General features: G+C 37.1%; 1 protein-coding gene and 1 long non-coding RNA gene across 12 annotated transcripts in view; one reads left to right on the top strand and one right to left on the bottom strand.

Moving 5' to 3' along the window:
- Positions 1-8,497, top strand: part of LOC136793988 (uncharacterized) — a 109,928-nt gene extending 101,431 nt beyond the window's left edge. Inside the window, exon 6 of the long non-coding RNA XR_010840121.1 lies at positions 8,316-8,497. This is a non-coding gene — a long non-coding RNA (uncharacterized lncRNA). The remainder of the gene's footprint in view (positions 1-8,315) is intronic.
- Positions 8,498-12,303: 3,806 nt separating this feature from the next.
- The window catches only part of GHR (growth hormone receptor), a 290,708-nt gene continuing 275,099 nt past the window's right edge, over positions 12,304-27,912 (bottom strand). For all 11 annotated transcript variants that reach the window (XM_067030927.1, XM_067030930.1, XM_067030931.1 and 8 more), the window contains 2 exons: positions 22,181-22,250; positions 12,304-15,329 (listed from right to left, as the gene is read on the bottom strand). In XM_067030927.1, the coding sequence (XP_066887028.1) occupies positions 14,352-15,329; positions 22,181-22,250 (1,048 nt within the window). In that variant the 3' untranslated portion in view covers positions 12,304-14,351. The remainder of the gene's footprint in view (positions 15,330-22,180; positions 22,251-27,912) is intronic.

Genomic DNA, 27,912 nt, shown 5'->3' with positions numbered 1-27,912 from the left:
ATTGGTAGTTTGCTAGGGATTGCATTGAATCTGTAGATTGCTTTGGGTAATATAGTCATTTTCACAGTATTGATTCTTCCAATCCAAGAACACAGTATATCTTTCCATCTGTCTGCATCATCTTCAATTTCTTTCATCAGCATCTTATAGTTTTCTGCATACAGGTCTTTTGCCTCCTTAGGTAGTTTTATTCCTAGGTATTTAATTCTTTTTGATGCAGTGGTAAATGGGATTGTTTCTTTAATTTCTCTTTCTGACCTTTCATTGTTAGTGTATAGAAATGCAACAGATTTTTGTGTATTAATTTCATATCCTACAACTTTACTGAATTCACTGATGAGTTCTAGTAGTTTTTTGGTAGCATCTTTAGGATTCTCTGTGTATAGTATCATGTCATCTGCAAACAGTGACAGTTTTACTTCTTCTTTACCAATTTGGATTCCTTTTATTTCTTTTTCTTCTCTGACTGCTGTGGCTAGAACATCCAAAACTATGTTGAATAACAGTGACAAGGGTGGACATCCTTGGCTTGTTCGTGATCCTAGAGAAAATCCTTTTAGCTTTTTACAGTTGAGTATGATCTTAGCTGTACGTCTGTCATATATGGCCTTTATTATGTTGAGGTATGTTCCTTCTATGTGCACTTAATGGAGAGTTTTTATCATAAATAGGTGTTGAATTTTGTCAAAAGCTTTTTCTGCATCTACTGAAATGATCATGTGGTCATATTTGTCAAATTGTTAATGTGGTGTGTCACACTGATTTACTTGGGGATATTGAAAAATCCTTGCATCCCTGGGATAAATTCCACTTGATCGTGGTGTATGGTCATTTTAATGTATTGTTAGATTTAGTTTGCTACTATTTTGTGGAGGATTTTTGTGTCTATGTTCACCAGTGATATTGACCCATAATTTTCTTTTTTTGTGGTATCTTTGTCTGGTTTTGGTATCAGGGTGATGGTTGCCACATAGAATGAGTTTGGGAGTGTTCCTTTCTCTGCAAAGTTTTGGAAAGGTTTCAGAAGGATAGGTGTTTACTCTTCTCTAAATATTTGATAGAGTCAACTGTGAAGCCATCTGGTCCTTGACCTTTATTTGCTGGAAATTTTGAAATCACTGATTCAATTTCAATACTGGTAATTGTTCATATTTTCTATTTCTTCCTGGTTCACTACTGAGAGATTATAAGAATTTGTCCATTTCTTCTGTGTTGTACATTTTATTGGCATATATTTGCTTGTAGTAATCTCTTATGATCCTTTGCACTTCAGTAATGTCCATTGTAATTTCTCCTTTTTCATTTCTAATTTTATTGATTTGAGCCCTCTCCCTTTTTTCCTTGATGAGTCTGGCTAAAGGTTCATCAATTTTGTTTACTTTTTCAAAGAACCAGCTTTTAGTTTCATTGATCTTTGCTAATGTTTTCTTTGTCTCTATTTCATTTTTTTTTTTGAATCAGGGTACAGTTGTTTTACAATTTTGTGTTAGTTTCTACTGTACAGAGAAGTGGACTTCCCTGTGCTATACAGCAGGTTCTCATTAGTTAACTATTTTATACATATTAGTGTATATATGTTAGTCCCAATCTCCTAATTTATCACCCCCACTTTCCTCCCTTAGTGTCCATACATTTTTTTCTCTATATCTGTGTCTCTATTTCTGCCTTGCACACCGGTTCATCTGTAGCATTTCTCTAGATTCCACAAGTATGCATTAATATATGATATTTGTTTTTCTCTTTCTGACTTACTTCACTCTGTATGACAGTGTCTAGGTCCATCCACATGTCTACAAATGACCCAATTTCATTCCTTTTTATGGCTGAGTAATATTCCACTGTATATATGTACCACATCTTCTTTATGCATTCGTTCCATGACCTGGCTATTGTAAATAGTGTTGCAATGACATTGGGGTGCATGTGTCATTTTTTTTTTTTTTTTAGTATCTTTATTGGAGTATAATTGCTTTCCAATGTTGTGTTAGTTTCTGCTGTATAACAAAGTGAATCAGCTATATGCATATGTATATCCCCATATCCCCTGCCTCTTGCATCTCCCTCCTACCCTCCTTATCCCACCCCTCTAGGTGGTCACAAAGCACTGAGCTAACCTCCCTGTGCTATGCAGCTGCTTCCCACTGGCTATCTATTTTACATTTGGTAGTATATATATGTCAATGTTACTTTCTCACTTCGTCCCAGCTTACCCTTCTCCCTTCCCGTGTCCTCAAGTCCATTCTCTATGTCTGTGTCTTTATTCCTGTCCTGCCCCTAGGTTCTTCAGAACCTTTTTTTTTTTTTTAGATTCCATATATATGTGTTAGCGTACAGTATTTGTTTTTCTGTTTCAGATTTACTTCACTCTGTATGACACACTCTAGGTCCATCCACTTCACTACAAATAACTCACTTTCGTTTCTCTTTATGGCTGAGTAATATTCCATTGTATATATGTGCCACATCTTCTTTATCCACTCATCTGTCGATGGACACTTAGGTTGCTTCCATGTCATGGCTATTCTAAATAGTGCTGCAATGAACATTGTGGTACATGACCCTTATTGAATTATGGTTTTCTCAGGGTATATGCCCAGTAGTGGGATTGCTGGGTCATATGGTAGTTCTATTTTTAGTTGTTTAAAGAAGCTCCATACTGTTCCCCATAGTGGTTGTATCAACTTACATTCCCACCAGCAGTGTATGAGGGTTCCCTTTTCTCCACACCCTCTCCAGCATTTACTGTTTGTCAATTTTTTGATGATGGCCATTCTGACTGATGTGAGGTGATACCTCATTGTGGTTTTGATTTGCATTTCTCTAATGATTAGTGATGTTGAGCATCTTTTCCTGTGTTTGTTGCAATCTGTATATCTTCTTTGGAGAAATGTCAATTTAGGTCTTCTACCCATGTTTTGATTGGGTTTTTGTTTTTTTAATATTGAGATGCATGAGCTGTTTGTATATTTTGCAGATTAATCCTTTGTCCATTGCTTTGTTTGCAAATATTTTCTCCCATTCTGAGGGCTGGCTTTTCATCTTCTTTATGGTTTCCTTTGCTGTGCAAAAGCTATTAACTTTCATTAGGTCATGTTTGTTTATTTTTGTTTTCATTTTCATTACTCTAGGAGGTGGGTCAAATAAGATCTTGCTGTGATTTATGTCCAAGAGTGTTCTTCCTACGTTTTCCTCTAAGAGTTTTACAGTGTTGGGTGTTACGTTTATGTCTTTAATCCATTTTATTTTTGTGCATGGGGTTAGGGAGTGTTCTAATTTCATTCTTTTACATGTAGCTGTCCAGTTTTCTGAGCACAACTTATTGAAGAGACTGTCTTTTCTCCATTTTATGTTCTTGCCTCCTTTGTCATAAATTAGATGACCATATCTGCATGGGTTTATCTCTGAGCTTTCTATCCTGTTCCATTGATCTATATTTCTGTTTTTGTTCCCATTCTGTACTGTCTCGATTACTGTAGCTTTGCAGTATAATCTTAAGTCAGGGAGTCTGATTCCTCCAGCTCTGGTTTTTTTTTTTTCCCCCTCAATATTGCTTTGGCTATTTGGCATCTTTTGTGTCTCCATACAGATTTTAAGTTTTTTTTTTCTAGTTCTGTGAAAAATGCCATTGGTAATTTGATAGGGATTGCATTGAATCCGTAGGTTGCTTTGGGTAGTATAGTCATTTTCACAGTATTGATCCTTCCAATCCAAGAACATGGTATATCTTTCCATCTGTTTGTATCATCTTCAATTTCTTTCATCAGCATCTTATAGTTTTCTGCATACAGGTCTTTTGCCTCCTTAGGTAGTTTTATCCCTAGGTATTTTATTCTTTTTGTTGCAATGGTAAATGCGAGTGTTTCCTTAATTTCACTCTCAGATTTTTCATCATTAGTGTATAGGAATGCAAGAGATTTCTGTGCATTAATTTTGTATCCTGCAACTTTACCAAATTGATTGATTAGCTTTAGTAGTTTTCTGGTGGCATCTTTAGGATTTTCTATGTATAGTATCGTGTCATGTGCAGTGACAGCTTTACTTCTTCTTTTCCAATTTGTATTCCTTTTACTTCTCTAACTGCTGTGACTATGACTTCCAAAACTATGTTGAATAATAGTGGTGAGCATGGACATCCTTGTCTTGTTCCTGATCTTAGCAGAAATGCTTTCAGTTTTTCACTATTAAGAATGATGTTTGCTATGGGTTTGTCATATATGGCCTTTGTTATGTTGAGGTAGGTTCCCACTATGCCCATTTCAGGAGAGTTTTTATCATAAATAGGTGTTGAACTTTGTCAAAAGCTTTTTCTGCATCTATTGAGATCATCATATGGTTTTTATTCTTCAATTTGTTAATATGGAATGTCACATTGATTGATTTGCATATATTGAAGAATCCTTGCATCTTGGGATAAATCTCACTTGATCATGTTGCATGATCCTTTTTATGTGTTGTTGGCTTCTGTTTGCTCGTATTTTGTTGAGGATTTTTGAATCTATATTCATCAATGATATTGGTCTGTAATTCTCTTTTTTGTGACATCTTTGTTTGGCTTTGGTATCAGGGTGATGGTGGCCTTGTAGAATGAGTTTGGGTGTATTCCTCCCTCTGAAATATTTTTGAAGTGTTTGAGGAGGATGGGTGTTAGTTTTTCTGTACATGGTTGATAGAATTCACCTGTGAAACCATCTGGTCTTAGACTTTTGTTTGTTGGAAGATTTTTAATCACAGTTTCAATTTCATTACTTGTGATTGGTCTGTTCATATTTTCTATTTCTTCGTGGTTCAGTCTTGGAACGTTATACCTTTCTAGGAGTTTCTTCCAGGTTGTCCATTTTATTGGCGTAGAGTTGCTTGTAGTATTCTCTTGTGATGCTTTGTATTTCTGCAGTGTCTGTTGTAACTTCTCCTTTTTCATTTCTAATTTTATTGATTTGAATCCTCTCCCTCTGAGTCTGGCTAATGGTTTATCAATTTTGTTTATCTTCTCAAAGAGCAAAATTTTAGTTTTATTGATCTTTGCTATTGTTTTCCTTGTCTGTTTTTCATTTATTTATTCTGTGTTCTTTATGATTTCTTTCCTTCTACTAACTTTGGGTTTTGTTTGTTTTTCTTTCTCTAGTTCCTTTAGGTGTTAAATTAGATTGTTTATTTGGGATTTTTCTTGCTTCCTGAGGTAAGATTGTATTGCTGTAAACTTTTGTCTTAGAACTGCTTTTTCTGTGTCCCATACGTTTTAAATCATTGTGTTTTCATTTTCATTTGTCTGTAGGTATTTTTTGATTTCCTCTTTGATTTCTTCAGTGAGCCATTGGTTATTTAGTAGCATATTGTTTAGCCTCCACATGTTTGTGTTTTTTACAGTTTTTTTCTTGTAGTTCATTTCTAATCTCATAGTGTTGTTGTCAGAAAGATGGTTGATATGATTTCAATTTACTTAAATTTACTAAGGCTTGTTTTGTGTCCTAGCATGTGATCAATCCTGGAGAATGTTCCATGTGTACTTGAAAAGAATGTGTATTCTCCTTTTAGAGGGAATGCTCTATAAATATTAAGTCCATCTGGTCTAATGTGTCCTTTAAGGCCTGTGTTTCCTTATTGATTTTCTGTCTGGATGATCTATTGATGAAAGTGGGGTTTTAAAGTCCCCCACTATTATTGTGTTACTGTTGATTTCTCCTTTTATGGTTGTTAGTATTTGCCTTATATATTGAGGTGCTGCTATGTTGGGTGCATATATACTTACAATTTTTATATCTTCTTGGGTTGATCCCTTGATCATTACATAGTGTCTTTTGTCTCTTGCAAGAGTTTTTAAAGTCTATTTTGTCTGAGATGAGTATAGTTACACCAGCTTTCTTTTGATTTCCATTTGTAATGAATACCTTTTTCCATCCCCTCTCATTGTCTGTATGTGTTCTTAGGTCTGGAGTGGGTCTCTTGTAGACAGCATATAAATGGGTCTTGTTTTTGTATCCATTCAGCTAGTCTGTGACTTTTGGTTGGAGCATTTAATCCATTTACATTTAACGTAATTATTGATATGTATGTTCTTATTGCCATTTTGTTAATTGTTTTGTATTTGTCTTTGTAGGTCTTTTCCCTTCCTTTCCTCTTCTCTTCTCTTTTGTGATCTGATGGCTAAATTTACTGTTGTGTTTTTATTCCTTATTCTTTTGTTGTTTGTGTATCTATTGTAGATTTTTGGTTTGTGGTTACCATGAGGTTTTGATATAGCAGTCTATATATAAAGGATATTGTTTTATGTTGCCAGTCTTTTAATTTCAAATGCATTTCCAATATCCTGCATTTGTACTCTCCTCTTCTCATGATTGCTGGTTTTGATATCATATTTTTTGTGTGGATGATTTCCTACCTTTATATTTGCCTTTACCGGTGAGCTTTTACTTTTGTAATATTCTTGTTTTTAGTTGTGGCCTTTTCTTTTTCACCTAGAGAAGATCCTTTAGCATTTGTTGCAAAGCTAGTCTGGTCTGGTGGTGTTGAATTCTCTTAGCTTCTCATTTTTGTAAAGCTTTTGATTTCTCCATCAAATCTGCACAAGAGCCTTGCTGGCTAATGTATTTTTGGTTGTAGGTTCTTCCCTTTCATCACTTTAAATATATGGTGCCACTCCTTTCTGGCCTGTAATGTTTTTGCTGAAAAATCAGCTGATAACCATATGGAAGTTCCCTTGTATGTTATTTGCTTCTTTTCCTTTGTTGCTTTTAGTATTTTCACTTTGTCTTTTTTTTTTTTTTTTTCTGCATACAGATCTTTTGTCTCCCTAGGTAGGTTTATTCCTAGGTATTTTATTCTTTTTGTTGCAGTGGTAAATGGGAGTGTTTCCTTAATTTCTCTTTCAGATTTTCCATCATTAGTGTATAGGAATGCAAGAGATTTCTGTGCGTTAATTTTGTATCCTGCTACTTTACTAAATTCATTGATTAGCTCTAGTAGTTTTCTGGTGGCATTTTTTAGGATTTTCGATGTATAGTATCATGTCATCTGAGAACAGTGACAGTTTTACTTCTTCTTTTCCAATTTGTATTCCTTTTATTTCTTTTTCTTCTCTGATTGCCATGGCTAGGACTTCCAAAACTATGTTGAATAATAGTGGTGAGAGTGGACATCCTTGTCTTGTTTCTGATCTTAGAGGAACTGCTTTCAGTTTTTCATCATTGAGAATGTTGGCTGTGAGTTTGTCATATATGGCTTTTATTATGTTGAGGTAGCTTCCCTCTATGCCCACTTTCTGGAAAGCTTTTATCATAAATGGATGTTGAATTTTGTCAAAAGCTTTTTCTGCATCTATTGAGATGATCATATTGTTTTTATTCTTCACTTTGTTAATATGGTGTATCACATTGATTGATTTGCATATATTGAAGCATACTTGCATCCCTGGGATAAATCCCACTTGATCATGGTGTATGATCCTTTTAATGTGTTGTTGGATTCTGTTTGCTAGTATTTTGTTGAGGAGTTTTGCATCTATATTCGTCAGTGATATTGGTCTGTAATTTTCTTTTTTTGTAGTATCTTTGACTGGATTTGGTATCAGAGTGATGGTGGCCTTATAGAATGAGTTTGGGAGTGTTCATTCCTCTGCAATTTTTTGGAAGAGTTTGAGAAGGATAGGTGTTAGCTCTTCTCTAAATGTTTGATAGAATTCACCCATGAAGCCATCTGTTCCTGGACTTTTGTTGTTTGTTGGAAGATTTTAAATCACAGTTTAAATTTCATTACTTGTGATTGGTCTGTTCATATTTTCTATTTCTTCCTGGCTCAGTCTTTGAAGGTTATACCTTTCTAAGATTTTGTCCATTTTTTCCAGGTTGTCCATTTTATTAGCATAGAGTTGCTTGTAGTAGTCTCTTAGGATGCTTTGTATTTCTGTGGTGTCTGTGGTAACTTCTCCTTTTTCATTTCTAATGTTATTGATTTGAGTCCTCTCCCTCTTTTTCTTGATGAGTCTGGCTAATGGTTTATCAATTTTGTTTATCTTCTCAAAGAACCAGCTTTTAGTTTCATTGATCTTTGCTATTGTTTTCTTTGTTTCTATTTCATTTATTTCTGCTCTGATCTTTATGATTTCTTTCCTTCTGCTAACTTTTTTGTTTGTTCTTCTTTCTCTAGTTCCTTTAGGTGTAAGGTTAGATTGTTTATTTTAGATTTTTCTTGTTTCTTGAGGTAGGCTTGTATAGCTATAAACTTTCCTCTTAGAACTGCTTTTGCTGCATCCCATAGGTTTTGGATCGTCGTGTTTTCATTGTCATTTGTCTCTAGTTTTTTTTTTTTTTTTTTCCCCCCAGTATGTGGGCCTCTCACTGCTGTGGCCTCTCCCACTGTGGAGCACAGGCTCTGGATGCGCAGGCTCAGCTGCCATGGCCCATGGGCCCAGCCGCTCTGCGGCACATGAGACCCTCCTGGAGTGGGGCATGAACCTGCGTCCCCTGCATCGGCAGGTGGACTCCCAACCACTGCGCCACCAGAGAAGCCCTGTCTCTAGGTATGTTTTGATTTCCTCTTTGATTTCTTCAGTGATCTCTTGGTTATTTAGTAATGTATTGTTTAGCCTCCATGTGTTTGTGTTTTTAATGTTTTTCTCCCTGTAATTCATTTCTAATCTCATAGTGTTGTGGTTAGAAAAGATGCTTGATATGATTTCAATTTTCTTAAATTTACTGAGGCTTGATTTGTTACCCAAGATGTGATCTATCCTGGAGAATGTTCTGTCCGCACTTGAGAAGAAAGTGTAATCTGCTGTTTTTGGATGCAATGTCCTATAAATATCAATTAAATCTATCTGGTCTATTGTGTCATTTAAAGCTTCTGTTTCCTTATTTATTTTCATTTTGGATGATCTGTCCATTGGTGTAGGTGAGGTGTTAAAGTCTCCCACTATTGTGTTACTGTTGATTTTCTCTTTTATAGCTGTTAGCAGTTGCCTTATGTATTGAAGGCCTCCTATGTTGGGTGCATATATGTTTATAATTGTTATATCTTCTTCTTGGATTGATCCCTTGATCATTATGTAGTGTCCTTCCTTGTCTCTTGTAACATTCTTTATTTTAAAATCTATTTTATCTGATATGAGTATTGCTACTCCAGCTTTCTTTTGATTTCCATTTGCATGGAATATCTTTTTCCATCCCCTCACTTTCAGTCTGTACGTGTCCCTAGGTCAGAAGTGGGTCTCTTGTATACAGCATATATATGGGTCTTGTTTTTGTATCCATTCAGCAAGCCTCTGTATTTTGGTGGGAGCATTTAATCCATTCATGTTTAAGGTTATTATTGATATGTATGTTCCTATGACCATTTTCTTAATTGTTCTGGGTTTGTTTTTGTTGTTCCTTTTCTTCTCTTGTGTTTCCCACTTAGAGAAGTTCCATTAGCATTTGTTGTAGAGCTGTTTTGGTGGTGCTGGATTCTCTTAGCTTTTACTTTTCTGTAAAGCTTTTGATTTCTTCATTGAATCTGAATGAGATCCTTGCTGGGTAGGGTAATCTTGGTTGTAGGTTCTTCCCTTTCATCATTTTAAGTATATAATGCCACTCCCTTCTGGCTTGTAGAGTGTCTGCTGAGAAATCAGTTGTTAACCTTATGTGGGAGTTCCCTTGTATGTTATTTGTCATTTTTCCCTTGCTGCCTTCAGTAATTTTTCTCTGTCTTTAATTTTTGCCAGTTTGATTACTATGTGTCTCGGTGTGTTTCTCCTTGGGTTTATCCTGTATAGGACTCGCTGCACTTCCTGGAGTTGGGTGGCTATTTCCTTTCCCATGTTAGGGAAGTTTTCAACTATAATCTCTTCAAATATTTTCTCTGGTCCTTTCTCTCTCTCTTCTTCTGGGACCCCTATAACGTGAATGTTGTTGTGCTTAATATTGTCCCAAAGGTCTCTTAGGCTGTCTTCATTTCTTTTCATTGTTTTTTCTTTATTCTGTTCCGCAGTTGTGAATTCCACCATTCTGTCTTCCAGGTCACTTATCTGTTCTTCTCCCTCAGTTATTCTGCTATTGATTCCTTCTAGTGTAGTTTTCATTTCAGTTATTGTATTGTTCATCTCTGTTTGTTCTTTAATTCTTCTAGGTCTTTGTTAAACATTTCTTGCATCTTCTCAATCTTTGCCTCCATTCTTTTTCCGAGGTCCTGGATCATCTTCACTATCATTATTCTGAATTCTTTTTCTGGAAGGTTGCCTATCTCCACTTCATTTAGTTGTTTTTCTGGGGTTTTATCTTGTTCCTTCATCTGGTACATAGCCCTCTGAGATTTTATCTTGTCTATCTTTCTGTGAATGTGGTTTTTGTTCCACAGGCTGCAGCATTGTAGTTCTTCTTGCTTCTGTCTTTAATTTTTGTCAGTTTGATTACTCTGTGTCCCAGCATGTTCCTCCTTGGGTTTATCCTGCCTGTGGGACTCTCTGTGCTTCCTGCACTTGGGTTACACTTTCCTTTTCCATGTTAGGATATTTTTCAGCTATTGTCTATTCAAATATTTACTCAGGTTCTTTCTCTCTACCTTCTCCTTCTGGGACTCCTATAATGTGAATGTTGGTGCATTTAATGTTGTCTCAGAGGTCTCTTAGATTGTCCTCATTTCTTTTCATTCTTCTTTATTCTGTTTCACAGCAGTGATTTCCACCATTTTGTCTTCCAGTTCACTTATACATTCTTCTGCTGTATTTATTCTACTATTGATTACTTTTAGTGTATTTTTCATTTCAGTTGTTGTATTGTTCATCTGTTTGTTCTTTAGTTCTTTTAGGTCTTTATTAAATATTTCTTGTATCTTCCTGGTCTTTGCCTTTATCTTTTTCTGAGATCTTGCATCATCCTTACTATCATTACTCTGAATTCTTTCTTGGGTAGATTCCCTGTCTCCACTAAGTTCTTCTGGGATTTTATCTTGTCCCTTTCTCTCGGATATAGTCTTCTCCTGTCTCATTTTGTCTTTCTGTGATTGTGGTTTCCATTCCACAGGTTGCAGGGTTGTAGTTCTTGTTGCTTCTGCTGTCTGCCCCCTTGTGGATGAGGCTGGTCTAAGGGGCTTTTGCTGGTTTCCTGGTGAGAGGGACTGGTTCCAGCCCACTGGTGGGCGGAGCTGTGTCTTGTCCCTCCTGTGGGCACGGCTGTGTTAATGGGTGTGTTTAGTGGCCAGCTGTGGGCTTAGGAAGACTTTAGGCAGCCTGTTTGCTGATGGGTGGGGCTGTGTTCCCACCCTGTTGGTCTTTTGGTCTGAGGCATCCCAGCACTAGAACCTATGGGCTGTTGGGTGGGGCCAGGTCTTGGTGAGAAAATGGTGGCCTCCAGGAGGGCTTACGCCAATGAGTACTACCCAGAACTACCGCCACCAGTGTCTTTATCCACACAGTGAGTCACAGCCACCCCCTCACACACCCACACCGCCCTCTGCAGGAGACCCTCCAATACCAGCAGGTAGGTCTGGCCCAGGGTCTTTTGAGGTCACTCTTTTCCCCCTGTGTCCTGGTGCTCATGAGACCTTGTGTGTGCCCTCCAAGCGTGGAATTTCTGCCTCCCCCAGTTCTGTGGAAGTCTTGCAGTCAAACCCTGCTGGCCTTCAAAGCCAGGTGCTCTTGGGGCTCCTTTTCCCAATGCCAGACCCCCAGCCTGGGTAGCCTGACGTGGGACTCACAACTTTCACTCCTGTAGGAGAACCTCTGTGATACAATTATTTTCCAGTTTGTGCGCTGCCCACCTGGTGGGGATGGGATTTGATTTTATCATGATTGCACCCTTCTTGGAGCTGGAGCCTCCAATGGGGGAATCTCTGCTTCATGGCTTTACTGCTCTTAGGCTCCTACACAACCTACCTAACCAGCTTCCCTCCCAGCCTTGACTTCTTATTGGCTTCCCATTATGACAAGGAGCTAGTCTGACAAACTGACTTGTTGTAATGTGTGAATGGTAGAGGGAGAGCTGTTTACCCCTCCCCTCTTTCTAGGCAACATGCCCAAGCTCTCCCCACTTCACAAACACCCCCACATGCATCATGCATGCTTTGATGCATCCAAAATATGGCTCTAAGAGTCCAGGCAAGCCAGCAGGATATTTTTGAGCTGGGCTCGTGTTTATTCAAAAAAAACAAAAAGTGGGGGGGAAGGAGCTGTCTCCTCTGCTCTATATTTCAGCACAGAACAAAAATCTTTACATACATTACTACTGTGTTTAAACCAACTGTGCTATGCTCCCCTTACAAGGAGAAGAGCTGAATATGCAGTCTGATTTAGGATGCTTTTTCTGTGGGTGTTTGACAATAGAAGCATACCATCACAAATCCAAGAAAATAAATTTATTAAACTTTGAAGGAAAAAAAATCCACAGACATAAAGAAAGTTAAATATAAACTGCAGGACACAACTAGTCATACTAGTGAATAATGGCTTGTGTGGCCAGCAAAGTACCAAAATGACATTCGGAGACCGATTGAGGTATTTAGCTATTTTTGGCTATAGAAATGTTGTCAGCCTATTGTGAAATAGTAAGATAGTTTTCCCAAACACACAGTTTTAAGTTGAATTAGGTTCTACATTGATGGAACTGTCTACGAAACTAAATTATGTAGCTCTTAGAGAAAACTGTAGCAGCAGGGTAGCAGAAAATCTATTAAACATCTATTACAAAGTAACATGCTGAACTTTAAACACCCAATTCTAGCTTTTCACTGTCCTTCCTGCAAGAAAGAGGGAATTTAAAATTGCCAACCAACCATTAAGCTTGTTTCCTAAAAAGGTATGGCAAATACTATTTAAGTTAAAGCTAACTTTAAAGTTTTATTAAGCTTTAAAAAATACTTAAGTGAGAAGCATTCTTGAGTGAGATGAGTCTTCTCTTTTTGACAAAGCTTTTGAGGAGCAATCCCAATGCTCCTATGAATGATGTTTAGGTTATTAAGATATTGAACAATAACTTATAATTTACTCAGGCCCCTTCTTTTTCTTCTGACTACCCACTTTAAGGCCAATCCACTCAGAGGGGAAGTAAAAAATGATGAAACTTCATAAATCCTATAAAAGATTTGGTGAGGAAGAAAGTTTCTGCTATGGGTTTAAATAAATTTTTTAGTTATCTTGGGGATTTAAAATCTTGTTTTTTCTCTTTTTGCTACCGTGAATAATGAGTATGTGTCTGGCTATAGGCCGTGAAAGAGAAACCTTTTTCTTGAACTTTTATTCCATGATCTGGTTAACTTTACTTCGACCAGCTTCAACTTACAAAATGCTTCTTGTACCTATTCCTTCCTTAGGTAAATATGAACTAAGAGACATTGTGGCCGAGGTTCTAAGGCTTGACTCTCATGATCTGAGTGCACTAAGAAACTCCTTCCCTGTGCACTGCAGTGATTAAGCATTCTGGGTCAATAGGAACCAGGTATGATTTCTATTCTCTTAGTATGCAGTGCTCTGACATGAACCAAAACTTGGGTAAGAAAAGGCTTTTTGTTCATTTGTGTTGTGTGGGTTGTTTTTTTTTTTTTTTTGGTTCCTGATAAGTTGACCTGTGCAAACATTTTAAAGTTTTCTAAATTAACAAATATCTGTTTACAAATTCAGATAAGATGAACACATTCCAATAATGCAGCTAACTACAATCATTTTAGAATCATTTAAAGAGTTTTAGGAGGTATAAAAAGGGCCTTGTAAAAAACTAGTTTTTCTTCAGGTGCGTTGACCAAAGCATTAAACCAGCTTTAGACTGCAGTTACTACATTCTTTAGATGGGTCAGCATGAGCTACAGTACACCGTGTACAGTGTAATAGAAAACAGCCATGCTTAAAGTGTAAATTATTAAAAATAGCTTTATCCATTTTATGTCAAAATAAATGTTTTACATATCCAAACTATTTCTTGTCTTCTTACCTATAATTTTAGTTCCCAATTATTAAAAAAAAATTAGCCTGTGCTGTGATTTGCATTCAATCGTCCTGAACTGCAAAAGCCACCTGATTTTTCGCTTTTTCAAAAAGCATGATTAACTATAGATTAAAAAACATAGCCATTCAATGCTTAGTAGCACAAAATTAACACCCACAATAACAAGACAATCACTGCCACTAAACAGTCTTTGAGACAATTCTTTAAAATATTTACAATTCACAATAAGAATATCTATCTGATGAAGGGTTCTTCTTCTTTTTCTTTAATATCATGTTTCAACATTTCAGGAAAAGCCATTTAGAATCCGTATCCCCCACCCTCAACTCCCACCCCCCCAAAAAAGGTTTAAACATTGTTTTGGTTTAAGCATTCATGCCCTAGCCAACTCTTTGCTAGAGTAAATAGGTAGCTCATTAAATATGTAGCTCATGGGAAATCGAAGAAAAGCTATGGCATGATTTTGTTCAGTTGGTCTGTGCTCACGTAGCCACATGACGAGAGAAACTCTTTGTCAGGCAAGGGCAGGGCAGTTGCATTGAGTACGAGGCCCTGTGGAGACTGTACTATATGAATGGAGGTATAGTCTGGGACAGGCATCTCAGGGCTTAGAACACGTTCTGCTGTCCCAGACCTCCCAGCAGTAGTGGTAAGGCTTTCCGTGGTGATGTAAATGTCTTCCTGGTTAAAGCTTGGCTCTACATGTGATTCAGCCTCAACATGAGGGGCCAGGGCGATGCACTTTTTAGCATCTGCCTCACAGAAGTAGGCGTTGTCCATGATGAAGTTTGCTTGGCAGGGTGAGACCACTTCTGGATGCATGTCACACTGGGAGATCCCAGCCTTATTCTTTTGGCCCGGGGAAAGGACCACACTCCCTGCTGGTGTAATGTCACTTACCTGGGCATAAAAGTCGATGTTTGCCAATGAACTTGGATTGCTGAGCTGCTGCTGTGTATGGCCAGCTTGATGAGTTGACTCAGTTCCGCCAGTAAGAAGTGATCTTGGTTTGTTTTCCTCTCCTAGGATAACACTGGGCTGCTGGCTAGCAGGGGCAGCATCATTAGAAGGTGAGTTATTTAGATTCTTCTGGTCAAGGCACAAGTGATCTGCTTCCCCTTTTAACCTTTGTGGCTGAGCAACCTCTGAGGTACCATCACACATGTCACTGGCATTGAAATCAGTCTCCAGAATGTCAGGTTCATAACAGCTGGTACGTCCAGAGTCGTCATCCTTTGCCCCAAGGATATTAAGTGATTTTTCATGGTCATTGTTTAGAAGTCTGTCTGTGTCTGATCCTTCAGTCTTTTCATCGGGGTCATCAATATCTAGCTCAATAAATTCAACCCAAGAGTCATCATTGTAGAATTCGTGTTTATAGTTGTCATGAATGGCTAAGATTGTGTTCACCTCTTCTAATTTTCCTTCCTAGGAAATAGAAAATGAAGATCTATGAAAAGAAACTCACAACAATTAAGTGATATAATAAATAACATTCAGAGACTAATTAGTAACAAAACCATATAACAAATACATTAGTGAAGAACTTTTCTTTCTTTCTTATTTAAAATTCTTTTCTATTACGGTTCATCACAGAATACCAAACATAGTTCTCCATGCTATACAGCAGGATGTTGTTGTTTATCCATTCCAAATATAATAGCTTATATCTGCTAACCTCAACCTCCCACTCCATCACTCCCCCAACCCCCTCAGCAACCACAAGTCTGTTCTCTATGTCTGTGAGTCTGTTTTTGTTTCATACGTAGATACGTTCATTTGTGTCATATTTTAGATTCCACATATAAGTGATACCGTATGGTATTTGTCTTTCTCTTTATGACTTACTTCACTTAGTATGATAATCTCTAGTTGCATCCATGTTGCTGCAAATGGCATTATTTCATTCTTTTTTTATGGCTGAGTAGTATTCCATTGTATATATGTACCACATCTTCTTTATCCATTCATCTGTTGATGGGCATTTAGGTTGTTTCTATGTCTTGGCTATTGTGAATAGTGCTGCTGTGAACATAGGGGTGCATGTATCTTTTTGGATTAGAGTTTTGTCTAGATATATGCCTAGGAGTGGGATTGCTGGATCATATGGTAATTCTATTTTTAGTTTTCTGAGGAACCTCTACACTGTTTTCCATAGAGGCTGTATACCAACTTACATTCCAACAGTGTAGGAGTGTTCCCCTTTCTCCACACCCTCTCCAGCATCTGTTATTTGTAGAGTTTTTAATGATGGCCATTCTGACTGGTGTGAGGTGGTACCTCATTGTAGTTTTGATTTGCATTTCTCTAGTAATTAGCAATGTTGAGCATATTTTCATGTGCCTATTGGCCATTTGTATTTCTTCTTTGGAGAAATGTCCATTTAGGTCTTCTGCCCGTTTTTCAATTGGGTTGTCTGTTTTTTTGTTGAGTTGTATGAGCTATTTGTATATTTTGGAAATAAAGCCCTTATTGGTCTCATTGTTTGCAAATACTTTCTCCCATTCTGTAGGCTGTCTCTTTGTTTATGGTTTCTTTTGCTGTGCAAAAGCTGGTAAGTTTGATTAGGTCCCATTTGTTTCATTTTGTTTTTATTTCTATTGCTTTGGGAGACTGACTTAAGAAAACATTGGTATGATTTATATCAGAGAATGTTTTGCCTATGATCTGTCATAGGAGTTTTGTGGTATAATGTCTTAAGTCTTTAAGCCACTGTGAGTTTATTTTTATGTATGGTGAGAGGGTATGTTCTAACTTCATTGATTTCCATATGACTGTCCAACTTTCCCAGCACCACTTGAAGAGACTGTCTTTTTCCTATTGTATATTCTTGCCTCCTTTGTTGAAGATTGACTATAGGTGTGTGGGTTTATTTCTGGGCTCTCTATTCTGTTTCATTGACCTGTATGTCTGTTTTTGTGCCAATACCTGTGTAGCTTTGTAGTATTGTCTGAAGTCTGGGAGGGTTATGCCTCCTGCTTTGTTCTTTTTCTTCAGGATTGCTTTAGCAGTTCTGGGTCTTTAATGGTTCCATATAAATTTTAGGATTATTCTAGTTCTGTGAAAAATGTCATGGGTAATTTGATAGGGACTGCATTAAATCTGTAGTTTGCTTTGGGCTGTATGACCATTTTAACAATGTTAATTCTTCCAATCCATGAGTATGGGATATCTTTCCATTTCTTTGACTCACCTTCAGTTTCCTTTATTAATGTTTTATAGTTCTCAGCATATAAGTCTTTTACCTCCACAGTCAGGTTTAGTCTTAAGCATATTTTATATTTTGGGGTGAGATTTTAAATAATGTTTACATTCCCTTTCTGATATTCCATTGTTAGTGTAAAGAAATGCAACCAGTTTCTATATGTTAATCTTGTATCCTGCTACCTTGCTGAATTTATCATTTCTAGTAGTTTTTGTGTGGATTCTTTAGGGTTGTCTATATAGTATCATGTCATCTGCATGTAATGACAATTTTGCCTCTTCCCTTCCAATTTGGATACTTTTTATTTCTTGTCTGATTGCTGTGGCTAGGACTTCCAATACTATGTTAAATAGAAGAGGTAAGAGTGGGCATCCTTGTCTTGTTCCAGATTTTAGTGGGAAGTCTTTCAGCTTTTCACCATTGAGTATTATATTGGCTGTGGGTTTGTCATAAATATCTTTTATTATGTTGAGATATGTTCCCTGTGTATCCACTTTGGTAAGAGTTTTTATCATGAATGGATGTGGAATTTTGTCAAATGCTATTTCTGCATCTTTTGAGATGATCATGTGGTTTTTGTCTTTTTTGTTTATGTGATGTATCACATTGATTTGTGTATGCTGAACCATGCTTGTGAACTTGGGATGACTCTTGGTCACGGTGTATGATTTTTTTTATGTGTTGTTGGATTTTTTTTTTTTTTTTTTTTTTTTTTTTTTTTTTTTGCGGTATGCGGGCCTCTCACTGTTGTGGCCTCTCCCGTTGCGGAGCACAGGCTCCGGACGCACAGGCTCAGCGGCCATGGCTCACGGGCTTAGTTGCTCCGCGGCATGTGGGATCTTCCCGGACCAGGGCACGAACCCGTGTCTCCTGCATCGGCAGGCGGATTCTCAACCACTGCGCCACCAGGGAAGCCCGATGTGTTGTTGGATTTTGTTTGCTAATATTTTGTTGAGAATTTTTGCATTTATACTCATCAAAGATATTGGCCTGTAATTTTCTTTCTTGGTGGTGTCTTTGTCTGGTTTTGGTATCAGGGTGATGATGGCTTCATAGAATGTCTTTGGGAGTGTTCCCTCCTCTTCAATTCTTTGGAAGAGTTTGAGAAGGACTGGTGTGAGTTCTTCTTTGTATGTTTGGTAGAATTTGCCTTTGAAGCCATCTGGTCCTGGACTTTTGTTTGTAGGGAGTTAATTACATATTCTATTTCACCTCTAATGATTGGTCTGTTCAAATTATCTACTTCTTGTTGATTCAATTTTGGTGGGCTGTATATTTCTAGAAACTTGTGCTTTTCTTCTAGGTTGTTGAATTTGTTGAGTTGTAATTGGTCATAGTGTTCCCTTATGGTTTTTGTATGACTGTGGTATCAGTTGTTATGTCTCCTTTTTCATTTCTTATTTTGTTTACTTGGGTTCTCTCTCTTTTCTTCTTGGTGAGCCTGGCCAGAGGTTTGTCAATCTTGTTTACCCTTTCAAAGAACCAGCTCTTGGTTTTATTGATTTTTTTAATCACTATTTTATTTATTTCCTCTCTGATCTTGATTATTTCCATCCTTCTGCTGATTTTAGGTTCTGTTTGTTCTTTTTCTACTTCTTTTAAGTGGTAGATTAGGTTGTTTATCTGAGACTTTTCTTGTTTTTTTGAGGAAGGCCTGTATCACTATGAACTCCCCTCTAAGAACTGCTTTTGCTGCATCCCATAGGTTTTGTACAGTGGTGTTTCCATGGTAATTTTTCTCAAGGTATTTTAAAATTTACTCTTTGATTTCATTGTTGACTGATTGTTTTTTTAGTAGCATATTGTTTGGTAACCATTTTTTTAGTAGCATATTGTTTAATAGTCATTTTCTTTTTCTGTGGTTGATTTCTAGTTTCATGCTGCTGTGGTCAGAAAAGATGCTTGAGATAATTTCTATACTCTTAAGTTTGCTGAGGTCTGTTTTGTACCCTAGTATGTGGTCAATCCTAGAGAATGTTCCATGTGCACTCGAAAAGAATGTATATTCTGTTTTTTTGGATGTAATGTCCTAAAAATATCAATTAGGTCTAACTGTTCTATTGTATCATTTAGGATCTTTGTTGCCTTATTTTCTTTCTAGAAGATCTGTGCACTGATGTGAGTGGGGTGTTAAAGTCTCCTACTATTATTGTATTCCTGTCAATTTCTCCTTTTATGTCTGTTAGTATTTGTTTTATGTATTTGGGTGCTCCTATATTAGGTGCATATATGTTGACGAGTGTAAAAGTGTCCTTCTTTATTTTTCTTTATGGCCTTTGTTTTAAAGTCTGTTCTGTCTGATATGTGTATTGCGATCTCCACTTTGTCATTTCCATTTGCATGAAATATCTTTTTCCATCTCCTCACTTTCAATCTGTGTCCTTTGCTCTAAAGTGGGTCTCTTGTAGGCAGCATATTGTAGGCTCTTGTTTTTTTAATCCAATCTTCCTCTCTGTGTCTTTTGATTGGAGCATTTAGTCCATTGACATTAAGGTAATTATTGATAGATATGTATTTATTGCTATTTTAAGTCTTGCTTTCCTGTTGATTTTTTATTTCTTATTTGTCCCTTTTTTCTTTTTGTTTTTCCCTTTTGTGGTTTGATGATTTTCTTTTGTATTGTACTTCTCTTCTTTTTGGTTTTTATGAGTCTATTGTATGTTTTTGATTTGTGGTTACCTTGTTTCTCAAGTATGTAAACCCCATCCTATAGGTATTGATACTTGCCTTAGACTGGGTAATCATATAGGCTCAAACACATTCTAGGAAATGATTTAAAAAATCTACTTTCTTACTCTTCTCCCCCACATTATATGATTTTGATGTCCTCTTTTACATCTTCATGTTCATCCTTTTGCTGTTCACTGTGGTTATCATAAATTTCACAGAAATTTATTTTGATTTTTAAAAAAAATCCGTGTACTGGCTTATTTAGGTGATTTTCTTTCCAATTGTGATTTTCTCTTTCCTATATATTTTTACTTTTCTATTTACAGAAGACCTTTCAATATTTCCTTTAGGATAGTTTTAGTATTGCTGTATTCTTTTAGTTTTTGCTTATCTAAGAAATCCTTTCTCGCTCCTTCTATTGTAAATAATAATCTTGCTGGGTAGAGTACCCTAGGTTGCAGTTTTTTCCCCTTCAGGACTTTGAATGTATCTTGCCATTTCCTTCTGCCTGCAAAGTTTCTGTACAGAAATCAGTTGATAGCCTTATGGGGGTTCCCTTGTAATTAACTTTTTCTCTTGCTGCCTTTAGAATCCTCTCTTTAACTTTTGCATTTTAATTATAATCTTGGTGTAGGTCTGTTTGGTTTTACCTTGTTTGGGACACTCTGTGCTTCCTGTACCTGGATATGTTTCTTTCTTTATGTTTGGGAACTTTGCAGCTTCCCAAATACATTTTCAATATCCTTTTCTCTTTCTTCCCATTCTGGGGCCTCTATTAGGCATAGATTGGCATGCTTTGTATTATCCCATAGGTCTCTTATATTGCTTTCATTATTTTTTTCATTTGGCTTTCTGTCTGCTGTCTTGATTGGGTGATTTCCATTATTCTATCTTCCAGGTCATTTACTCATTTTTATGTATTATTCATTCTGCTATTCATTGCCTTTAGTTCAGTTTTCATCTTGGCAAATGAGTTTTAAAATTTTTTTGGTTCCTTTTTATAGTTTATAGTTCCTTTTTATAGTACTCTGCATTTCTGTCAATAGCATTTCTTAATTCCTTCAGTATTTTCATTATCTCCTTTTTGAAATCGGTGTCTATTAGAGTGAAGAGGTCTGTTTCATTGTTCTTTCAGGGGAATTCTCTTGGTCTTCTTACGGAGTGGTTCCTCTGCTTCTTCATTTTACCTTATATTTCTCTTATTCTGTGAGTTTAGGAGAAACAATGATCTACTATGGTCTTGAAGGGCTATTTATATGTGGGAGTGTCCCTGTGTAGTTTGTGTGGATTTAATATTTTGGTGCAAGGGCTGTTTTTAGTATGTTGTTCTCTTGATAGGGCATGTGCAGATGTGGTGCCTGGTCCTGGCATTCTCTGTGGCGGTAGCAGCTCATGCGCATCCCTGGAGCACACAGTGGGAGCAGAGGTGGCTCACAACTCCTCCTGGAGTCTGCGAGGGTGGTGGTGGTAGCTCATGACAGCTCTTAAAGCATGGGGGTTGGGGGTGGTGGTGGCTTGTGATCACTCCTGTAGCTTGTGTAGGCAGTGTCCCGCCACCTAAGAGCACGTGCAGGGAGAAAGGCTGCAATGGCAGGCCTTGCCTCTCCTCTCGCACACCACCCAAACAATGGTACCTGGCCTCTAAGGTAGCCCAGGCTTCCTCTGTGTACATCCACTGGTGCAGTTGCACAAAACTTCAGCCCCTTCAGGCTCTTTCTGCACAGCCCACCACCTGAGTCCTCTCCCTGGGTCTAATCTCTGAAGACTGAGCTTCAGCACCCAGTCCCTGCCCACACTGGTGGATGTGTGTCTCCGGCCGGGGAGTGCCGAGCGGTGGCACTGACTGTCTGCATGTCTCTCTCCATTCTAGCTGCTGCAAAACAGGTTCCTGCATTCTAAGTAGGAGTTCTAAAACTCCCACTCTGTCCTGGCTGATCTCCATGACGGTGAGGGGACTTCCCAGGGTGCAAGCATCTTTCCTCTTTCACAGCTCCCTCCCAAGGGGTGCAGGTCCCTTCCCAGTTCCTTTCTTTTTTTTTTTCTTTTGTCCTACCTGGTTACATAGAGATTTTCTTGCCTTTTTAGAGGTCCGATGTCTTCTGCCAGCGTTCAGTAGATATTCTGTGAGAATTGTTCCACATGTAGATGTGTTTTTGATGTATTTGTGTGAGGCAGTGAGCTTCACATTCTACTACTCTGCCATCTTGGTCCAGTAGTAAAGAACTTTTAAATACATAAGACATTCTCATGATTTTGAGATGTATTATTTAAAAACTTTTTACCAGAAGGAATACAAAAAATAAAATGTAATACATATAGCTTGCAAAAGGTCTCAACATAAGACATTATTCTTCAGGTATCATTTAATTAGTGTTATGTATAACTTAGATAATTTATTAATTACCTTGAGGAGATCTGGATCAATTCCTTTAATTTTTGGAACCGGAACTGGGGGTAGAATCAACATCTTAATCCTTGAAAACAAAATTTTGTTTTGATGTCAGTTATACATTCTCATTTCAAGAGACAGAAATAAAATATTGACAGTATTACTAATATAAAGTAACAGAAAATTTGGAATAAGTATAATCTGAGAAAGAGGAGGAAAGCATTAAGCAGTAAATGACAAGGCAAAACTATAGAAGAAAAAAAAACAAAAAAACAACAAAAAACCCTCATCTGAAACCAATTTAAGTAAAATGCAGTTTTCTTATAACTTTTCTTTCATAATGTCTTATTGATAGACAGTCTTAGTATTGGAAGTTAGAAATTTAATTCCATCTGAAGCCAATTTCCATGTCAGTTATAAGGGAGGTAATTTTAATATACACCTGTAATTTGTAGAGGAAGGGAAGGGGAGGAGAAAGAGCCAATCCATGTGGAGCCAACATTATCTGTACCCTTAAAAAGGGGTGGGTTCGTATAAGTTCATACCACAAATCCACATGAATTATAAGATTATCCAAGGCAATCTCATTAACCAGGGTGTTATTGCACAGTTCATTTCAGTTACGACAGACTAAATTTGAACTATCTCTAATCAGTATGGATTTGTATACACAAGTCTGATGCACTTAAAATTTCTGTTCCAAATATTTAAGTTACTTTTTGACCATAATTCATTTCAATATCTATCCTGCTTGTCTTGTGCCTGATTGTATCCCCAGCACTTAGAACAATTCCTGGCACAAAGAAGGTGCTCAATAAACCATTTCTTGAATAAATTTGAGTAAATCATTTATCTATTTCATTAATAGTGTAACGAGTTTTTGTTTTAAAGTCAACATGGTGGCTGTGGAATAAAGCTCAGATTTTACTATAAAACACTGATGAAAGAAATCAAAGATGACACAAACAGATGGAGAGATATACCATGCTTCTGGATTGGAAGAATCAATACTGTGAAAATGACTATACTACCCAAAGCAATCTACAGGTTCAGTGCAATCTCTGTCAAATTACCAATGGCATTTTTCACAGAATTAGAACAAAAAAATTATACAATTTGTGTGGAAGCATAAAAGACCCCGACTAGCCAAAGCAATATTGAGAATGAAAAACAGAGCTGGAGGAATCAGGCTCCCTGACTTCAGACTCTACTACAAAGTTACAGTAATCAAGACGTATGGTACTAGCACAAAAACAGAAATATAGATCAATGGTACAGGATAGAAAGCCCAGAGATAAACCCATGCACCTATGGTCACCTAATCTATGACAAAGGAGGCAAAATGGAGACAAGACAGCCTCTTCAATAAATGGTGCTGGGAAAACTGGACAACTACATGTAAAAAGAGAGTGAAATAAGAACACTCCCTAACACCATACACAAAAATAAACTCAAAATGGATTAAAGACCTAAATGCAAGACCTGACACTATAAAACCCTTAGAGGAAAACACAGGCAGAACACTCTTTGACATAAATCACAGCAAGATCTTTTATGACCCACCTTCTAGGGTAATGAAAATAAAAACAAAAATAAACAAATGGGACCTAATGAAACTTAAAAGCTTTTGCACAAAAGGAAACCATAAATAAGACAAAAAGACAACCCACAGAATGGGAGAAAATATTTGCAAATGAAGCAATGGACAAAGAATTAATCTCTGAAATATACAAACAGCTCATGCAGCTCAATATCAAAAAGACAACCCAATCAAAAAATGGGCAGAAGACCTGAACAGACATTTCAGCAAAGACATACAGATGGCCAAGAGGCACATGATAAGCTGCTCAGCATCACTAATTATTAGAGAAATGCAAATCAAAACTACAATGAGGTATCACCTCACACCAGTAAGAATGGCCATCATCACATATCTACAAACAATAAATGCTGGAGAGGGTGTGGAGAAAAGGGAACCCTCTTGTACTGTTGGTGGGAATGTAAATTGGTACAGCCACTATGGAGAAAAGCATGGAGGTTCCTTAAAAAATGAAAAATATAACAACCATATGCTCCAGCAATCCCACTACTGGGCATATACCCTGAGAAAACCATAATTCAAAAAGATTCATGTATCACAATGTTCATTGCAGCACTATTTACAATAGCCAGGACATGGAAACAACCTAAATGTCCAATGACAGACAAATGGATAAAGAAGATGTGGTACATATATACAATATTACTCATCCATAAAAGGGAACAAAACTGGGTCATTTGTAGAGATGTGGATGGACCTAGAGTCTGTCATACATAGTGAAGTAAGTCAGAAAGAGAAAAACAAATATGTATATTAATGCATATAAGTGGAATCTAGAAAAATGGTACAGATGAACCTATCTACAGAGCAGGAATAGAAAGGCAGACATGGAGAATGGACGTGTGGACACAGTGGGGAAGGGGAGGGTGCGATGAATTGGGAGATTAGGTTTGACATAAATATACTACTATGTGTAAAATAGATAGCTAGTGGGAGCCTGCTGTATAGCACGGGGAGCTCAGCTCAGTGCTCTGTGATTACCTGGATGGGTGGGAGGTCCAAGGGGGGGGGATATATATACACATAGAGCTGATTCACTTCACTGTACAGGAGAAACTAACACAACATTGTAAAGCAATTATACTCCAATTAAAAGAAAAAAGGAAAAAACATTGTGGCTCTGGAATAAAGCTCAGAGATTATCCATTCCAATCTGATTTTTGGGTATCAGCTGATATTCTACTTAGTGTGAATGAACATTTTTTGAATGTTTCCACCACCTTTTTACATAATCCAAGGAATAAGCCAAATTCCATTTTGTAAATTGTGTTTGAGTAGACTCCACTAGGTTTACTCTGTGGGACAGTGTTAAATTGTTACTGATGAATAGAAGTTATAGAAAAAATTCATGTTATTAATAACTGCTACCATTTTTGAATGCTTCTGATAAACCACTGTGAGATGTATCTTGCACTAAACTCTGGGTCATCAAATTATGGTCTATGGGCCAAATGTGGTCTGCACTCTGTTTTTGTAAATAAAGTTTTATTGGAACATGGTCATGTTCATTTTACATATTATCTATGTAAAATAGTTTGCATATAATCTATGGCTGCTTTCATGCTACAGTGGCAGAGCTGAGTAGTGGTGACAGAGATTGCATAGCCCAGAAAGCCTAAAAATTTACTGTTTGGTCATTTTTAAAACAACTTTGTCAACCCTTGCACTAAACATTTCATTTAATCCTTACCACTACCAGGGAGGCAGAAGACATTATCTGTGGAAAAATTTAGATATTTAAGGAACATGTTCAAATCACGCACTAATACTTGGCTCAGCTGGTGCTCAAATCCAAAGCAGCTGACTCCAAAACCTGGGCCCTTTGCCTTCTGTCACGCTGATGGGTTAACTTGGTTCTGCATTTCTAAATGAATAGTCACAGGTTCAAACACATAGAAAAATGCAACAAAACCCCAGTTACAGGAGGCAAAGTTTCCTAAATGTCTAACGCTTTACTTTGTCTTTGTATGGGTGCCTCTTTTTTTTTTTTTTTGAAGAGGATGATGCATTTAGGTACTTGTTGATAGCTTTCTAGGAGTTGTGGTTGACTTTAGGCCAGGGTGGCAGACCCTGCAGCTTGCAGGACCCAAGCCAGTCATGCAACTGAATATAGCGGGCCTGGTACAAAGTCACAGGGAGGGATGGGAATGGTGACAGAGAACATATGCCCTTTGCAAATGGGGTGGTTGTTGGTCCTGTGCTTCAGCACATGTTGCCATGCAGGACTATCAGCCCAGTTTCACTAGATCTCTGTTTTTAAAGATAATCTAGTAATCTGGATTTTTGTGTGAAAATTCCCTATCTTACAAACACTTTGCAGGAAAACCTTTACTCCAAAATCAAAAGAACATAAAACAACAAAACATGGATCTGCGGGCTGAATTTGGCTTTCAGGTTGCCAGTCTGTCACTTCTGTTTTATGTTGATTCAGTTATTTCTTCCCAGATTAGTCATAGCTTGAAGGCTGGAGTAGGTCATATGGTGGGAGCCACAGAGTATAAAGATAAACTGGCATGAAACTACGTTTCTGAGTTTTCTATCATTTTATTCAAATCCAAATTACACTATAAATTTTGCTAGAGTTGACTTAATGATCTGGACTAAGAAAGGGAGCAGTGGCTTGGTTTGTGAACTAACAAAACCTCAAGCAAAGACAAAGAGCACCTGATGTCCTTTACAGTCCTGAAGTTCTGGGGTAAACTGGCATAGCACCCCATTCTTTGAGTTTCATTTTAATTGTTCTTTCCATACTTGCTGTCAGCTATTTTCTACCATTTCCTTTCCTACTTTCACTAGAACATGGAAATTTAGACAATGATAAGGATTTTCATGGGTACATGAAAAAAGAAAGGTTAATTGTTTTCCATGGAAAACTTAATTTAGAACAGGAAATTTGGCAGTACAAATAGATTTCCAAAATGTTTCCCAATTTGGTGATTTTGACCAAGCGTCACAGTTAAGAACATCATTATTCATAGAAAACACTCTTTTAGACAAAGGTTAATATATTTCCTTTGAAATTCTACTTGTTTGGAGGATTATTTTTTCTTCCAAATATTGTTAACTAATGTAATTTTAAGCAACATAACAAATTTGCTTGGTCTTCATGATGACTTGAAATTGACAACTAATGTTAAAAGTAAATTCCATTATGTACATAGTGGGTTTATCTACTGCAGGTACACATAAATTAGCCCATCGCCTAACTGTACAGATCAGTGAATTCAAATTAATCAACAGAATAATTTGGCTCCTTTGCTGTTGGCTTTGTTTAAATATATAAATTACTTAAAATCCTAAACAATTATTTACTTATTTACTAACTACCCCCCCAATTGAAAAGTGTGTTATCCTGCTTTATAATACTTGTGTTTCTAAGATAGTAATGTTGCTAGAAAGTTAGATAGAAAATAAAATTCTACAGAGCGAATTTTGTTTTCTCCTGAGCTTACATTATAAAATTGGAGATGAAACTTCTAAAATAACCCTTCCTATATTCACTTGGAGACTTCTAGCATGCTTGACACTCTGGAACTCTAGAATTCTGAGAATTCTTCTCTCTACTGAAATTCTATTTTGATGTTTATAAATGCTATACAGCTTCAAAATACAAATTAAAAAGCTTTTAAAATATATTCACATAGATGCTATTTTGATTTGTAGATGCATCTTGGCTTCACCTGGAGACTTGTCTTTAGTTCTAGGTAGAGTAACCAACTGTCTTGGTTTGCCTGGACACAGGACTTTCAGTGCTAAAACCAGGAAAGTCCCAGGCAAACAGAGTGTTAGCTACCCTAATTCTCGGAGAAGGGGCAAGATTAACCCTTGGGACTTAAAGAATATTCTAAACTACCATATGACCCAGTAATCCCACTACTGGGCATATACCCTGAGAAAACCATAATTCAAAAAAAGTCATGTACCACAATGTTCATTGCAGCTCTATTTACAATAGCCAGGACATGGAAGCAACCTAAGTGTCCATCAACAGATGAATGGATAAAGACAATGTGGCACATATATACAATGGACTATTACTCAGCCATAAAAGACATAAAATTGAGTTATTTGTAGTGAGGTGGATGGACCTAGAGACTGTCCTACAGAGTGAAGTAAGTCAGAAGGAGAAAAACAAATACCGTATGCT

The sequence above is a fragment of the Kogia breviceps genome, chromosome 4 (genome assembly GCF_026419965.1).
Source record: "Kogia breviceps isolate mKogBre1 chromosome 4, mKogBre1 haplotype 1, whole genome shotgun sequence".
Taxonomy (NCBI): Eukaryota; Metazoa; Chordata; class Mammalia; order Artiodactyla; family Physeteridae; genus Kogia; species Kogia breviceps.
Note: the sequence above shows the minus strand (reverse complement) of the source record. Positions and strands in the feature narration are given on the sequence as shown.